The sequence below is a fragment of the Lampris incognitus genome, chromosome 19, assembly GCF_029633865.1.
Source record: "Lampris incognitus isolate fLamInc1 chromosome 19, fLamInc1.hap2, whole genome shotgun sequence".
Lineage (NCBI taxonomy): Eukaryota > Metazoa > Chordata > Actinopteri > Lampriformes > Lampridae > Lampris > Lampris incognitus.
Window position 1 is genome coordinate 22,939,328 of NC_079229.1, and position 16,002 is coordinate 22,955,329.

Consider the following 16,002-nt stretch of genomic DNA (forward strand, 5'->3'; position numbering starts at 1 on the left):
CTTCAACCGGCTTGACTTGCCTCCTTACAAAAGCTTTGAACAGCTGAAGGAGAAGCTGCTTTTTGCCATCGAGGAAACGGAAGGGTTCGGCCAAGAGTAGCAAGGCGGAGAGAAGGGGATCTCTTTCTCGCTCTTTGCCCCTGCATACTGCTGTTTATCCAGCCAAGTAAAACAAACTAAGGAAGAATTGCACAGATAACTACCAATGTATATAAGCTATTTTGTCATTTTAAACCAAATCTTAATTCACACTATCATTTCTTCAGCGTCTCTCTAGTTCTCCCAACCCTTCATTCTATTCTAGTTTACCCCATCATGAAATATGCAAGCATTTCAGTTTTTCCCCCCCTCTTTAAGAAACGGAAATCAGGAATGATGCGTTTTAAACCCCCACACCTACACACCGTCTGGCTGGGTTTTTGAGAAGAGAACGAAAGGAAAATGTTGTAGAGATTTTATAATCAAAATCGATAAGTTCTTTTATAGCTCTAGTTCTATAGAGCTTACAAAGGGTGATTGTAGTGTCGGGGTCCGGTGCCTAAGATTTTTTTTTCCTTTCTTTTTCCCCATTTGGACCCTTAGTAATTGTTAAAATTGTTGTTGCGCGCTTGCACTGCTGCCTCCCATAAAGAGAAGCCTGACCGCTGTGCCCACATCCCACCACCAGTACATGCACATACACACATGCTACACACATAAGCGTGGGCTGCTAGCCCTATGATAGTATTGCAGTTTTGCAGCTTTTATCGACAACACCGCAGTGAAGACCAGAATTCTGTACGGACTCCTCTTCAGCCTCTGTAGTGACCACAGAAACATTAGAAATGGACAAGGCTCTCCTCATTGTGATACCCCGTTCTGGCCTTAACTAAAAAGGGACATCATCTGACCCTATTCAGATAAGAACATCAAGCATAACTTGGGCCGCCCTCACGGCCCCCCTCTTCCCTTTCTCCAAGTTCTTGGAGGCGGCCTGCCATCAACAGAACTTAAGGAGTCAATGAAATTGTTCTGAGTCCGCCCAGGATGTGAGACTTTGAGATGGAGAGTGGTGTGTGTGTGTGTGTGTGTGTGTGTATAGAGGGTAAGGGGGCGGTAAATGTGGTGTCGATAGGAAGCTTAAGCAACAGGCGGTCTATCCCAGAGATTGGGCACGTTCCAGACCTCCTAGACTGTAGCCAGCTGCCAGATCTCACAACAACAGTATAGGTGATGGGGCTCCAGATACCATGTAAAGTGCACACCATGGTGACTAAAAAAACAACCGGATGGCAAATGTTTATTTTGAATAAGTTGCGAGGGGCTCATTTCTCTTTAAACGTTGTGCTGTGAAGAGGAATGACAACAGGACATTTAAACTGGTTCTGTGGCAAAGGAATTGGATTGCTGCTTTGCATTTACTCCGTTCATTTCCAGTCGTTACTAGAAACTCGATCCATTACTGTCAGTGTTTTCCCTTCAAGTCCAAAGCCATTTTTGGACAAATAGGGTTGGAAGGATATAAGGACATTTAGCTGTTAAATTATTACTTGTACATAGGTGTATATCAGCAACAATTACAGTTAAAAAAAACAAAAACAAAAAAAAACCTCAGCAATATCTTTATTAACTTAGCCATCAGTAAAATACCATATTGTCATTGCTGAGGAGCGAAGACATGGACTGACCCTGTGATTTTGATTTTGCTATATGACAAAGGCAACTGGGGCCTTTTTGTATGCATGCATGCATGCATGCATCTTCTAAGGCGGCTTTATAAATTTTAAATTTATTCCAACACAGGAATAAAATAAATATATTAATAAATGTAAAGGTACAGGGTAATTCATTCACACAAAGATGCTCAGCTCACACTATACCGGTTAATCCCAACGTAACAGGCTACTTAAAACATACAAATGAGATTTCAGGTTGTCTGGAGATACAAGGCACTGTGTACTACTTTAAAGTCCCATTGAATGATAAAGCATTTGAGAATTTTGTGCATTGTAAGTCATCGTTTCAGTGAAACATTTCCCAAGATTGACTCAGTTTTCATAAGAAATATTGTTTTACAGTGTTTACCATGTCTGTATAGCACTTGTATTAACTCTTTCGTCTGTCTATATGTAACGACCACAGATGACTAGACTCGCTAGCCCTTCGCAAACATGTCGGACCCTTTAGTTGACCGGTTAATGTAGCCGCCCCTGGTGCGGGAGACCCGGGTTTGTGTCCCGGCTGCAGTGGTTCCCACCTGCCCTGAATTCTCTACATTGGTGTCAGAAGTGGGATGGTGAGGCCATCGGAAGCGCGTGCGCCCAGAGGCATGAGGGAGCAGATATGCTGAAGCGCGGGGACACGCTTCCCAAAGGAGGGGGGTAGTGTAACAACCACAGATGACTAGACTCGCGATCACAGATGACTAGACTCACTAGCCCTTGGCTAACGGGTCCGACCCTTTAGTCAACTGGTTAATGTAGTCACCTGTGGTGCAGGAGACCCGGGTTCGCGTCCCGGCTGTGGCAGTTCCTGGCTGTCCCCCAAATTCGCTACATATATAATATAAAAAGGGGAGCATCTATCTCAGCCGTGTATAAGGCTTGTCATGGTTGGAGATTTCGGGTATACAGTTGTGTGATGGGTCACATTTTTGAAACAAGCATTGAGATGCAAGTAAAGTTGTATAGATAAATCACTTAATTGCTATGCAAGTTCAGTTGCCTAACTAACTAATGTTAGACATCCTGAGATTGTTTGACTTGAAGTGCTTTATCCAAGTTCTCGTGAACATTTTGCAGAGTCGTATGGGTGAAGGTCGCTTTGCCTTCGTTAACCAGACGCCCTTTGCATTGAGTTAACAAAGTGATCTGCTCTGAGCCTTTCACAGTCGTGGGATGGTCCTGTTGGATATCATCAACATCACCCAAAATTCTCCCGCTGAAAACAAATCTTAACTTTAAAATCTTCACCCACTGTTTACACATGTGCCCTTATCCGTCATGGTGGTAGGCTAACTATGAATTAGGAAGCAGTTACTGTGACGTGTATGTTGATGCATATCTTGCAGCAAAATATGATTACCACCTAAGCAGAGCGTTAATGTGCAGTGGTCATTTGGTCACTGTTATGAACCAATATCAGAGGCACTAAATTATTCATTAAAAAGAAAATGTAATTTGGCCATGAGTGACATATTAGCAAAGTCAAGACAGGGTTTTCATAGTAAAGTAGATTTTTTTGGGGGGGGGGGTAGCAGGGAAGGAACCTTTGTCCCCTTGATGTGTGAAATCACCCTTAAACTTTGCAGTATGGAGCCTGGAGGTAGTCAGCCAGACATGATGGTGTATTTTTTGTCTAGTTATCTGGCATCTGGTTGCTCGGCCCTAGCTGCTCAGGAACATGCCTGTCGTCAAGCCATAGTGCCGCACCTTGCTCCTCTATCTCCCCAGTGATACTTGTCCTGTTTAATTTATTGAGCCCATGCTCTTGTCTTTTTTTCTTTTCTTTTTTTTTAAGAAAGAGGGAGATGATAGCCTTAGTTTCATTAGATCTCGTTTGTCAGTGAAGTGGTGCCTATTGAAAAAAATAATCTTATCAAACACAAAGGGTTGAGGGTTGTGTGGGACAGGCCAAACGAAATAATCTACGGAAACTCAGCGCACGGCCTTTAGGCGCTGACAAAGCAGCGAACTTTGTCCGTGCATCGCTTTTGCCGTTTCTCGACCCTCTCTCCCCTCGTTATTCGCCTATTTTTCATTGACGCGTAAAGCGTCACACTCCCTGTTTTCAAATTGTGAAATCAGCAGCCATTTTATTTTCCAGCCAACCACTCTGGTGCTTATTCTTTAAGCCACTTGTCAAAAGGTGGGAAAAAAAGTAAAGAGGAAAAATAAATGAATAAAAAGAAACGAGCCATGGCTGCAGCAGATGACTCTCGCTTTGTTTTCCTCTGGCAGTCCACTGCAAATGAGGTCCTGTCCGACAGTTTATAAAGAGGAGTCCAGGTAGTCGGTCAAGGCTACCAGTCATGTATATAAAACCCATTCAGCTGTTCCTGTGGATGAGGTGAATAATGGAGGGACTGCAGAGAAACGAGGGATGAGGAACATTCACTGTGGCAGAAGAGGCCAACTCAAAATTACATTATGCCGTGCTTCCTTTCCACAAAAAAAAAGTTTGTAATCAAAGAAAAATCAACTATGTGCATATTCATGTATAAAGAAAAAAGTAAATAAAAGTACTTAGTTATAATTAATTACGCAGAGCTGCAGCTCCATTGATAGAAATCTGTGATGCCTTTGTTCTTATCAGAAATGGAGGGTACGTTTCAGGTTACAAACGATACCCGGATACGTGTACACCGCAAAACCCCGAGCCCGTTCATGGTACTGTATATTGATTATATACAGTATCAGTACCGTATATCAGAGAGATGTCCAATGACAAACCATGAGCCTGTTGGCTGAGTGACTCCTGTGCTGACTGTGATCTGGGCAAACCGAAATGTACCTAAACTAACATATCGCGTGTAGATACACACTGTAAACACCAACTACACTGTACAGAATGCCCCTTTACTGGAGACGATGTGTATAGAAGATTCATTTTTAATCTTTGACCCATCTTGATGAAGAGATGGATTTATGAGATAAAAGAAATAAAATAAATGAATACGTGAAAATACCCCCCACTGCTCCCTCCTCATGACCGGCTCTTCTGTTTTGAGTATCATGGGGTTTGAAAGGCCTTCTGCTCAGGAATCACAAAATAAAATAACTGTTGGCCATGTTTCTGTTCTTTTAGAAAAAATACATTTTATTTCCTCTTGGTTCATTTTTTTTTTTAAAGATCTTGCCTGTGGAAAGAACCATATTTAATAAATGTATCTGACCATCTTTACAACTACTTTGAATTCATTTTTTATTTTAATCCTTGATGTTCACGAATGACTAAGGTGATGATAGCCGCAACACCGTTGATGTAATTCAGTGTGGAGGCTAAGCTTTGACTAGCAATTTGTTACGGAGGAAATCAGTTAGTCACGTAATTTTCCCTCTGACTTCTCTGTCCACAGAAGACAAATTCCCCAAAGAATGCTAAAAATGCATTTCGTGCCAGACTTTTCAAGTGCCATGTGTTGATCTCTAGCAAGATTAACGTTGGAAGCAAATGTTGGAATGGAAAGAAACGTGTCTAGTTTTCATCGGAATGAAGACTTGAGCATAAAATTTCAAGCATGAAATGTTTGAATTGGAAGTACTTGTTCACATATCAGATTGAAATCTTGCATAGAAAACAGAAGAAATAGGCCTGTGTTAATACAACACTGTCAGTGGATGTTGCAAGCTGTATGCTTCATCTGTACGTTGCTACACAGTAGCTCAGAGGCATGAGTTAGTAGTGTAAGGCCATGAGAGTTGCATCCACTCTTGTAATTAGAATAAATTAGAAATGAGACATTATAATGGGACTACTTATTAACACCATAACGATTTTGACATGACCATCAGACTATAAAATGAAAGTGATGTGACCGTCTTCATCCCAGCTTCTTTAGAAGTTCAGCAGCTTCTTTGTGGACCTGCAAAAGAGCCAAAGGGGGAAAAAAACATTCAAAATATGCACCTTGTCCACTCAAGACTTCCCGATGCTTTGGTTTTCTTCTGTTCTAAAAGTTCTCCGGCCCTGAATCTAGCATGTCTTATACCATTGGTAGAGTTATATCATTAGGTTTTGTGTGATAAGAAATTATTCTTGGTGGCGGAAAAATGTTTGGCCTCTCAGACTGGCCTTGGATATTACCGTCATATGGTATAGTACTGCTTTGCAAATGGTTTGAAAGCAGAAATGGCGTGTTACTGTGCATCTGCACACACATCCTACAGTGACATCCTCCTGAGACATGGGTCAAAGGCAGGTAGGTCTCTGTGTATCGTACCTCTTTGTCTTCCTGTGTGTGCGGAGGGTAGTCTTTTGCTTTGGTCAGCCAGTGCAGAGCTTGCTCCTTGTTTTTCATGGCCATGTAGGTCTTACCCAGCATAAGAAGGTTTTTACTGTAGAAATTGGGATCAACTGAGAACAGAAAACAGAAATCGGTCATGGATTCATATTTTGATGGTTAAAAGGAAGAATGAGATTACCCCCCTCTACCGAGATGAGCTGGTTGCCCCCCTCCAATGATCCGGGGAGGGCTTCAGACCAACAAGTCTCCTCCGATACATGTGGAGTCGCCAGAAGACCGACCAGAAGAGGCGCTAGTGCAGCGACCAGGACACATAACCACATTCGGTCTCACCCGCAGACACAGCCAATTGTGTCTGTAGGGATGCCTGACCAAGCTGGAGATAACACGGGGGTTCAAACCGGCGATCCCCGTGTTGGTAGACAACGGAATAGACCGCTACGCTACCCGGACACCCAAAAGGAAGAATGAAATGCATGGAGCTGTTTTCATTGTGGCCTGGGATGATTAAAATCAAAATTATAGGTTGTTATATTAGAAAATAAAAAAAGCTTTGATAACTGATTATATTTTAAAGTGTCCAAACACAAGTATCCCCAGTGAAAGCATTCAGTGTCTTACCTTCTTCAGCTTTCAGGAAGAATGCCAAAGCCTGAAAAGGGGCAAAGGACCAACACTCAAGTGACAATATACAGAGAGTTGTGTATCGCATGGGTTATTTGCTTGCTTTCTGGAAAGTGGGAGTGTTATTACATCCTGAAGCTACTCTATTGAGTGCATTTGGCAAAAACGGAATGAGAAGTTTAAAGAGCGGTCATAACCTCCTCGTATGTGGCTGTAGGCGGCGATGCAAAGATTACAGCTGCCACTTTGCGCTGGTACCAAGGCAGCTCGGCAAAAGCAAAGCACCTGTGGGAGAAAAGACCAGTAATGTAACTTCAGGATTTCCCTGTAAATTTAATTAGAAAGTTTGCATTCATTTGAGTACACGATGAAAAATTGGAATCAAACAATTTATTCCTTCAAATCATATAAATGACAACTACCCAGGAGTCTCGGCTTTAAAATAGCTGACGACTCTGACAATCAAAGCTTAATTGATTTTTTTTTATCAATTAAAAGTAAACACTGAAGTTGCATTCCAAGCCCACCACATTTCCATTATGGTTCAAATAAACAGATTCAACGACTCACCAGTAGCCCAGGATGTATATCGAGGTGGCGTCTTTGGGATTTAGCTCAATGGCCCTCTAAGGAAAGTCAGTGCATTTTGTTTCAGAATAATAACAAATGCCATGCTTTGACTATGTGGCCTTGACTTGGTTGTACTTTACCTCTAGATGATCCCTGATGATGAAGGAATTTCCAATTTTCACCTTGACTCCTTCATAATCCCCAACGTCGCTAAGGCACACTGCATACCACTGAGTGTGTGAAAGACAATTAAGATGGCGATGATGTAAGAAACAAACCTAATTATTGTTGTTGTTTTTGGAGTTTTCCCCCTTTTTCTCCCCAATTGTACCTGACCAATTACCCCACTCTTCCGAGCCGTCCTGGTCACTGCTCCACCCCCTCTGCCGATCCGGGGAGGGCTGCAGAGACTACCACATGATTCCTCTGATACATGTGGAGTCGCCAGCCACTTCTTTTCACCTGACAGTGAGGAGTTTCACCAGGGGGGATGTAGCATGTGGGAGGATCATGCTATTCCCCCTCCCCCCGAACAGGGGCCCCGACCGACCAGAGGAGGCACTAGTATTGTGACCAGGACACATGCCCACATCCGGCTCCCCACCTGTAGACACGGTCAGTTGTGTCTGTAGGGACACCCGACCATGCCGGAGGTAACAGGAATTCGAACCGGCGATCCCCGTGTTGGTAGGCAATGGAATAGACTGCTATGCTACCCAGATGCCCATGTTAAGGTTTTTATGATCCATCCATTATCCAAACCGCTTATAATTTTGCATATATTCCTCAGAGCAGTATAAATAAAATGACTCGGTGGTGGTTTCACAGTGAGCATATAGAGTCGGTCTTACCTTGTGTGCTGCAAAACAGCCTTCATCCCTCTCCAAGGCCTTCTTGGCGTATTCGAAGGCCTCATAGGTCAGCGTCTTTTTCTGATCAGCAGCGATGTTCGGCATGAGAGACAAGTCATGTGACGCCCGTGCCAGCCTCCACAAGAACTCTGCATCATTGCTGAAAGCACGCAAATGCACAAAAGCCAAATCTCATTGATCTGTCATGTAGTGACACAGTATTATAGGAAGGCCTTTACCCATAATATCCCATCCCTGGCAATACCTCATATTGGAGAACGTGTGAGCATAGCAATGTCTACTATGGATACATCTAACGACAGTATCAGAATTCAAGTATAACCAAGTGCTTCAGTGAGGTAATATTAAACAGGCATGTTGCTAAACCATATGACCTGACTGCTTCATCTGGGTTGTGACTACTAGCTTTGTTAAGTTTCTGAATGAGCCATCCATCCGTTCATCCATTATCCAAGCCGCTTATCCCATCCGGTTGTATCCCTATCCCAGCAGTCACTGGGCAGCAGCTCTAAAGAGCTGTCATAACATACTCTAAAACATTAACAAAGCTGAAATTAAGACAGCAAAACAAATGTATTGTTTTAGCGTGTGTATTAACATAGTGACAGCTTGGTCAGTGTTGGGGCTTGTGCAAAATGCCAGATAGGATGAATGTTCAACATTTTTTCCCCTATCCCAACACTGAACAGTGGGTTGCAAAGGAATGCATTGGACAACTCGACATGCCAAATGTCTGGTGCAAAGGCATTTGACCATTTAACTGAATGCACTGAAATATGGAAATTAACTGGCAAAATAAACACCGGTCGAAATAAGAAGCAAAGGAAAATTGGACAGATCTGTACTGTGACAAAGTGGTATCCTTACATGTCCTTATACTGCAGTAGAAGCTGATAGAGTTTTTCAGTCTCTGCAGCGCTGTACAGGTAGTCTGCCTGCTCCAAAACCTCCTCTGGCAAGATGCAGAACAAAACAACAGATTCAAATGGCATTTCTTTTTAATGATGTGGATTCCTTCAAATGGAAGAACGTGTGTTGTCATATTCACTAAGGGTTAAAGGACACTGTAATTATCTTATTGAACTGGATGCTCACTGTATCGACTCAAGTATTTTTGCGAAATTATACTGATCAACTGAAGTCTTTCATAGTAAGTGCTGCAGGTCAGACCCAGAAAATCTGCCTGGATATTTTCATGCCGTTAAATTTAATCACATTTCAAGTCAGTTCAATTCTTCATTTGATCTGTAAGGGAAATTTGGTTTGCAGAAAATAAAAATAATTTAAAAAAAATAATAAGCTAAGGTAAATTGCAACATTATGCCACACATTAGAGCAAGATATAAAGTCATTACACAGGCATGACAGGCTACATTACACATTTCAGGTGCAAATAAAGCGCTCTAATAATAGCGGGGAAATGTGAACGTTTAGTTCTTTTTTTCTGTTGTTTATGTTTTGGTTTATTTACCTAAGATAATGTTGCGAAATCAGGCTTTTTGTATGAAATATAATGACATAATTGAAATGAGACTTGACTGTTTTGATTATAATTTTGGTTGGGACTTCTTGATATTCATAGATCTATGTCTTGATGCACGCTCAATAATCCAGATACGAAAATCAAAGAAGGTTGAATCAGTTCATCTGGATACAACGTTTATTGACATATGTTTCATCACTCATCTAAGTGAGCCCTTCGGTCTAAACTGACTGCAGGTATCCCCCGACCCTTACAGTCAGTGTCTGTCAATAAACGTTGTATCCAGATGAACTGATTCAACCTTCTTTGAGGTTCATAGCATATCATTGCATGATAACTCAAAAGGCAAAGTGTCAGTTACCTACCTCTTTCTAAAGCATGGACAACAGCTGTACTATGAACTCTTTGGTAAGCTTCAAATCCCAGATAAAGTGTAGGCAGGCCCAACAGCAATGCAGCCCGTCCACCCTGCATGTCAGAGCAAGAAACGCAGAAGTCACACACGTTAAATTATTTAGGGTTGATAAAGTGAACATCAATATTATCATGTACATTACGTTAGTTAGACCTTCCAGTGAACCCTGGGAGTAGTTTATTGTCCATATTAAATCTAATCCGCTTAAAATTTTCAGAAATGTTTCCGCTTCAGCACAAAATAAAACAGACTAGTCCTCTTAACTAGACGGGCCTAGTACTGAAAGAATGTTATACACATAAAATTCGCACACATTGCAGTTAGAATACAAATGTTACCTAAAGTTTAAGGAAAGTTTATGTACACAGGTGTCCTCTAGTGAGCATCACGTCATCGTCTTCATTATCAGCGTCAACGCATGAAGTCCATAGATACAAAACTGGTTCCATCCTGGGGTGACGTCAACTAATTAACTGACTTGAACAGGCTTCCCTGATTGCACGAATACCTGACCTTTGACCTACATAACCCACAGAGGCGTAAATATAATAGATTAAACAGCGTATATTCTTTCAACCAATATAACGCTACGAGTCAATTTTGCTTGTTTTTTGCACTTGGCCAATAATGAAATCACCAGTTAGTGAACCTAGTATTGACTTCTAGGGATATAATCATTGGGGAAGACATTAGAAATAAACGCATTGGTATTTACGTTTAGAGCAGCAGTCTTCGATGTTGTCCAACACTGCCAATTTGCCCTCCTTATCCTTGCGGGTTTGAGACCGGGCACTGATATCCAAGTCCTGGAAACACATCGTGCGAAAAGTCTTCCAGCCATTTTTATCAACAGTCTTGACAGCTCAATAATCGGCAGCCCATAGCGGAGTGAGTAGGAAAGAGTTAAAAACGGAGTATTCAAAGACAATGTTGTGACGAAAACGTTGCAAAACTACGATAATGGGAGGCTGTGGAAGTCCTCAAGGCAATATAGTTTAAATTTATCTCTCGACTACCTTTCATTGAGAGTGTAATATAATGTAAGTATTTTACTTAATCAATTTTAACCAAAAGAAAAACAGAAAGAAACCCTGCTTATCTTAGATAAAAATTCCGCAACACTAGTTGTAGTTCTTGAATGCGCCAAGATGTGTTGCGTGCCGCTGATAAAGCTAGCCGGTGGGAAACACGCGCAAAAAAAAACAAAAAACCGGCTCATGAAGTTCTGACATCCTTTTCGTATCGGCGATTTTAGCTCGTTATAGAAATTTGTATCTACATTTGTACAACTGAAAATATTTCAAATAAAAATGATCACGCTACCATTATAAGGCAATTTAAAGGGATATCAACGGCATATTTGACAGCTAAAGTGAAGCGTAGGCGAGGGCGTCGCCCGCAACCTGCAGTCGCTCCAGCCAGTTGTTGAGAGATTGCGTGCACGCGAGTGGGCGACAGCCAGAGAAACCCCGCAGGCAAGCGCGCACGTTTGGGTGAGCTTAACCGTAAAATAGACCCGCTTGTCGGTGGGAACTTAATCGACTGACTTAGTTTTGGGTGGACCGCACATAGTTATTTGTACTCCGAGCCTGATCAGCTGCTCTGCAACAAATGGTTTTTGCTTTTCGCGTGCTTGCATGAAACGTATGCGTGCGTGTGAGAGGGAGCGAGAGAGAGAGAGGGGGAGAGAGCGATATGGCCATACAGACGAGGAGAGACAGAGAGAAACTGAATGTCTTGGTCGATCAAAGTGTCGTGGACCAACTTTTCATTTACGGCTCTCCATACTGTTCTATTCCCAGTGGGCCGATATCTGTGGCGGTGTCGGCGTTTCAGTAAGCTGCCATGGCCACAGGCGGGCCTCATGTGCCCGGGATGGTTGGTGCTCACTGTGTGACGAAGGTGCAGCTGACAATCTCCTGTGAGAACCTCTTGGACATGGATGTCTTCTCCAAATCGGACCCTCTCTGTGTCTTGTATATGAGCACCTCGGGCTCTGACTGGTTGGAGGTTTGTATAGCCATCGTTTGCCAGGTTTCCGGAGAGTTTTTTTTTTTACACACACACAATGGCTCATGGCACATTTAGAGTAACAATTATGCAGCTTTGCATCATGACTGCCAGTAAATAATTTGAAATTGTGTTGACAAACGCAGTTGATTTAACCGAACACCAATGGCTTAGGTGTAGCCTACGCATGGCTATCCTCCACAACATAATCATATTGATAATATTGTTCGCTTGTTAAGCTTAGACATTTAAAAGGAGGTGTTTATAGATCCAAGCCAAAATTAAAAAAAAACGCATCCCAAATCATGAAATTTTACTGTTCACCTTGATTCATGTGTTAATATATCAAATGTGAATGATTTGCAGCACCTAAAGATGCTCCTTGGTTTTGTGAGAAAGTTTTGGCACCCTTAATCAAACCGTATGTTTTAAAGAATTTTCTAAGAGAAAAGAAATTAACACAGCCCTTGCTGGGTGCAAAGTTAATTGGACATTTCTTCACATTTTAGAACGCAATATCCAGGTATATATTGAATTTAACAGATTAAAAATGGTAAATGTTAAATGGCATGCACAAGAGTTTGGGCATGATGTCACACCCAGTAACACCCCCTAGTCACCAAATTACCTTAAAAAACACCAAAAAACAAAACAACACCTTTGGCAGAAATCCCTGCTTCCAAATGTTTCTAATCTTGCTTCAGGATTTTTTCCCTACTCCTCCCTGACCAGTCCCAAGAGTTACATCAGATATTTTTCAGGGTTTTACAGACCTTGTCTTGACGATAACAGTTCCCCTTAACTTGCATTCTTTAATGGTGTTTCTGGCAAAGAGACATTAAAAGCTTGAAGCATTTAGATTTCATTTTTATAACCTTTCCCTGCTTAGTAGAGGGAAGTTATCTTCATTTTGAAGTCCTCAGTCAGCGGCAATAAGGGGCCCATGGTGTTTGAGAGAAAGCACAACACCTTGAGAGGACAGCAGGCTCCAAATTTTTATTGAACTCTGTAGTTTTCGTCACCTGTCTTAAGAAAGACGTTTAGTTGGCTGCGGGAAACGCATTTACACTGTGATTTAATTCACCCGTTAATTTCCTCCCGTCTAGATTACTGTAACTCCTTCCACTGTGGACTCAACAAAGCTACTTTAAATCGTCTATAGTTGGTTCAGAATGCAGCTGCTGGACTACTAACTAGAACTACCTGTAGGTCCCATGTTACCCCTATTCTTGCATCCCTCCATTGGCTTCCTGTAAAATTCAGAATAATCTATAAAATCTTTTTGATTACATTTAAAGCACTGCATGATCTTGCCCCCAGTTATATTTCTGATCTTCTCATTCTTCATTCCACTTCCCGACCACTCCGATCCTCAAACCTCGGTCTTTTATCCATCCCTCACACCAACTGCAAAACAAAAGGTGACCGCGCCTTTGCAGTTTTAGCCCCAAGCCTCTGGAATAATCTGCCCCGATCCATTAGATTTGCTGAATCTTTGGACTGTTTTAAGCAGCTTCTAAAAACCCATCTTTTCAGGCGAGCCTTTTTTTTATAGATTCCCCACCCCTGCCTTCTGTTTTGCTTCGTTTTTAGCTTGGTCTGTTATTCCCTATGCCATGTTTTTATATTTCATCCATCCATCCATTATCCAAACCGCTTATCCTGCTCTCAGGGTCGCGGGGGATGCTGAAGCCTATCCCAGCAGTCATTGGGCGGCAGGTGGGGAGACACCCCTGGACAGGCCGCCAGGCCATCGTTCAATTTATTTTATGTATCAATTCGTATTTTGGTATTGAGTGTAAAGCACTTTGTATGTTTTTAAAAGTGCTATATAAATACAATTTTGCTTGCTTGCTTGGTTTCTGCCAAAGGTGGTGTTACTAGGTACTGAGTGACTGGGGTGGCCAAACTTTTGCACATGGCACATTTATTGTTTTATTTTTGTATTAATCTGTTAAATTTGGCAAATAATTAGGAACTGTACATCATCTTGTTCCGAAATATGTCATGCTTAAGTTTCTTTTCACCAAGACTTTCAACAAGTCTTGTAATTTGATCAGCGGTGCCCAAACATTTGCATAAAACTGTATATATTTCCTCATGTAAGAATATAAGAAGTGTGCTTTAACCTAAATCCTCTCACATCAAATATCAATCTTTTGTGTCCTAGTTTGGCCGCACTGAGATGATCCTGAATTGCCTCAATCCAAAGTTTGCCAAAAAGTTTGTCATGGACTATTATTTTGAAATGGTGCAGAAGCTGAAGTTTTGCGTGCATGACATTGACAATGACACCTATGACCTGGACGATGATGATTTCCTGGGGCAGCTGGAGTGTACCTTGGGTCAGGTTAGCTTTGCTTTCATCTTTTCATGCAAATTGAACGTTCAGACTGTGCATTTCCACAAACACATGGTCTACCGGGCTCCATCTTCTGGATCACTGTGACCCATGTGAGTTTTGCTGTTCCTTCATTGCCTTTTTTTTTTCTTATGTCCAGATTGTGTCCTGCGGGAGGCTGGTTCGACCTCTGCTGCTGAAGAATGGGAGGCACGCGGGAAACGGGACTATCACTGTGGGTGAAAGTGGCAGTGGCGTTGCTAACCCACGGGCACGAACGATGACGAAATGCATGAATTTTGTTTCGAGGAGTTATAAAGAGTGACATTTGTTTTCAGAAAATAATATACCAATAGTACAGAAACACCAGTGTCGTTAAGAATAAAAATCCCCGGCACAAATGGAGAAAGTGTCATTTATCAAGCAGGGTACGACACACTTTTAGTGCGTGTGTGTGTGGGATGCTTCATGCACAGACAAGAAAGAGGAAACTGCCTCTCATCAGTGGGGGCGGTAATATTACAACCATACCGACACAACCAATTCAATACTTATTTTTTCTTGAAAAGCGTGAAGAGCGACTCTGACAAGGACCTTAGTGTTGTCTGCATTTAGCTGAAAGACCGTGCCTGTAATACAATCAGCTCTCCAGAATGTTTTGTTTTAACTGGGAGAGGGAGTGACAAATTAACCCTGGCATTATTTTCTTCTTTTGTAGATCTTTGCTGAAGAGCTCACGGAGAACAGGGTGGCAAATTTCGAGATATTTGCACGGAAACTGGACAAAAAGGTTCTGGCAGTTCATTTGAAACGGCTGTTGCTCACGACGGGTTCTTGGCAATCTATGTATTGTGTAAGATACCTGAGCCGATATTAATCAGATGTCATTTTTCAGTATTTGTGGTGGTCTGACCCTTTCCTGGAAGTCTACAGACAGACGGAATATGGATGGCAGCTGGCCCACAGGACAGAGGTATCAAAACACAACTAGAAACTATAGAACCAGGGGGGCGTCCAGGTAGCGTGGCGGTCTATTCCGTTGCATACCAACACAGGGCTTGCCGGTTCAAATCCTCGTGTTACCTCCTGCTTGGTCGGACGTCCCTACAGACACAATTGGCCGTGTCTGCGGGTGGGAAGCCAGATGTGAGTATGTGTCCTGGTCGCTGCAGTAGAGCCTCCTCTGATCGGTCGGGGTGCCTGTTCGGGGGGGAGGGGGAACTGGGGGGGGGGGGGGACTAGTGTGATCCTCCCACACGCTACGTCCCCCTAGTGAAACTCCTCGCTGTCAGGTGGAAAGAAGCAGCTGGTTATGTATATCAGGAGGCATGTGGTAGTCTGCAGCCCTCCCTGGATTGGCAGAGGGGGTGGAGCAGCAACCAGGACAGCTCAGAAGAGTGGCAGAAGTACAATTCGGGAGGAAAAAGGCTGTAAAATAAAAAAATAAAAAATTATAGAACCACACAACTGTGGTGTGCAACTGATGCAGTCTACCCCCACAGGACGAAACCTCTTTCACACCAGACAACTGACCCAGGAAAGACATGGGTCTGCTGTCTGAGAGCCAACCCGAGTAAGTCAGGCTGGTGTAGTTACCACCTCTCAAGATCGAGACCCGGTCTGGTCTGAGGCCTCTGTTCGACTTGACGATTGAACTTGGAGCTTAACGGGTATCAGTTTGTCATATGAACTCCATGTGAGACCACAGACCATAAAATGCATTTGGTTTGGATGACTTAATAG

General features: G+C 42.5%; 3 protein-coding genes across 5 annotated transcripts in view; 2 read left to right on the plus strand and 1 right to left on the minus strand.

Annotated features, from left to right (window-relative positions):
• The window catches only part of LOC130129539 (NEDD4-like E3 ubiquitin-protein ligase WWP1), a 57,717-nt gene extending 57,518 nt beyond the window's left edge, over positions 1–199 (plus strand). Inside the window, exon 25 of the mRNA XM_056299106.1 lies at positions 1–199. Coding sequence (XP_056155081.1) covers positions 1–100 — 100 coding nt within the window. The 3' untranslated portion in view covers positions 101–199.
• Positions 150–16,002, plus strand: part of LOC130129537 (copine-3-like) — a 24,019-nt gene continuing 8,166 nt past the window's right edge. For 2 of the 3 annotated variants that reach the window (XM_056299102.1, XM_056299104.1), the window contains exons 1-6: positions 11,111–11,401; positions 11,711–11,918; positions 14,089–14,268; positions 14,420–14,494; positions 14,978–15,049; positions 15,155–15,232. In XM_056299102.1, the coding sequence (XP_056155077.1) occupies positions 11,754–11,918; positions 14,089–14,268; positions 14,420–14,494; positions 14,978–15,049; positions 15,155–15,232 (570 nt within the window). In that variant the 5' untranslated portion in view covers positions 11,111–11,401; positions 11,711–11,753. Of the gene's footprint in view, positions 208–11,110; positions 11,402–11,710; positions 11,919–14,088; positions 14,269–14,419; positions 14,495–14,977; positions 15,050–15,154; positions 15,233–16,002 lie in introns of those variants that run through there. The other variant, XM_056299103.1, reaches the window with a different exon arrangement.
• Positions 2,657–10,840, minus strand: rmdn1 (regulator of microtubule dynamics 1). Its single transcript, XM_056299105.1, has 10 exons — positions 10,624–10,840; positions 9,859–9,961; positions 8,878–8,962; positions 7,990–8,149; positions 7,279–7,368; positions 7,139–7,194; positions 6,766–6,853; positions 6,566–6,596; positions 5,921–6,054; positions 2,657–5,563 (listed from the first exon to the last, which is right to left on the minus strand). The coding sequence occupies exons 1-10, from the start codon at positions 10,747–10,749 to the stop codon at positions 5,522–5,524; spliced, it is 915 nt and encodes a 304-aa protein (XP_056155080.1). The 5' UTR covers positions 10,750–10,840; the 3' UTR covers positions 2,657–5,521.

What these genes read in the sequence shown, in the direction of transcription:
- rmdn1 (XM_056299105.1), bottom strand. Translation starts at nt 10,749, where the DNA reads ATGGCTGGAAGACTTTTCGCACGATGTGTTTCCAGGACTTGGATATCA. An exon ending in TCATCAGGGATCATCTAGAG is followed by an intron (nt 7,195 to 7,278) that starts GTAAAGTACAAC and finishes GACTTTCCTTAG; the next exon opens with AGGGCCATTGAGCTAAATCC. An exon ending in CTACAGCCACATACGAGGAG is followed by an intron (nt 6,597 to 6,765) that starts GTTATGACCGCT and finishes GCCCCTTTTCAG; the next exon opens with GCTTTGGCATTCTTCCTGAA.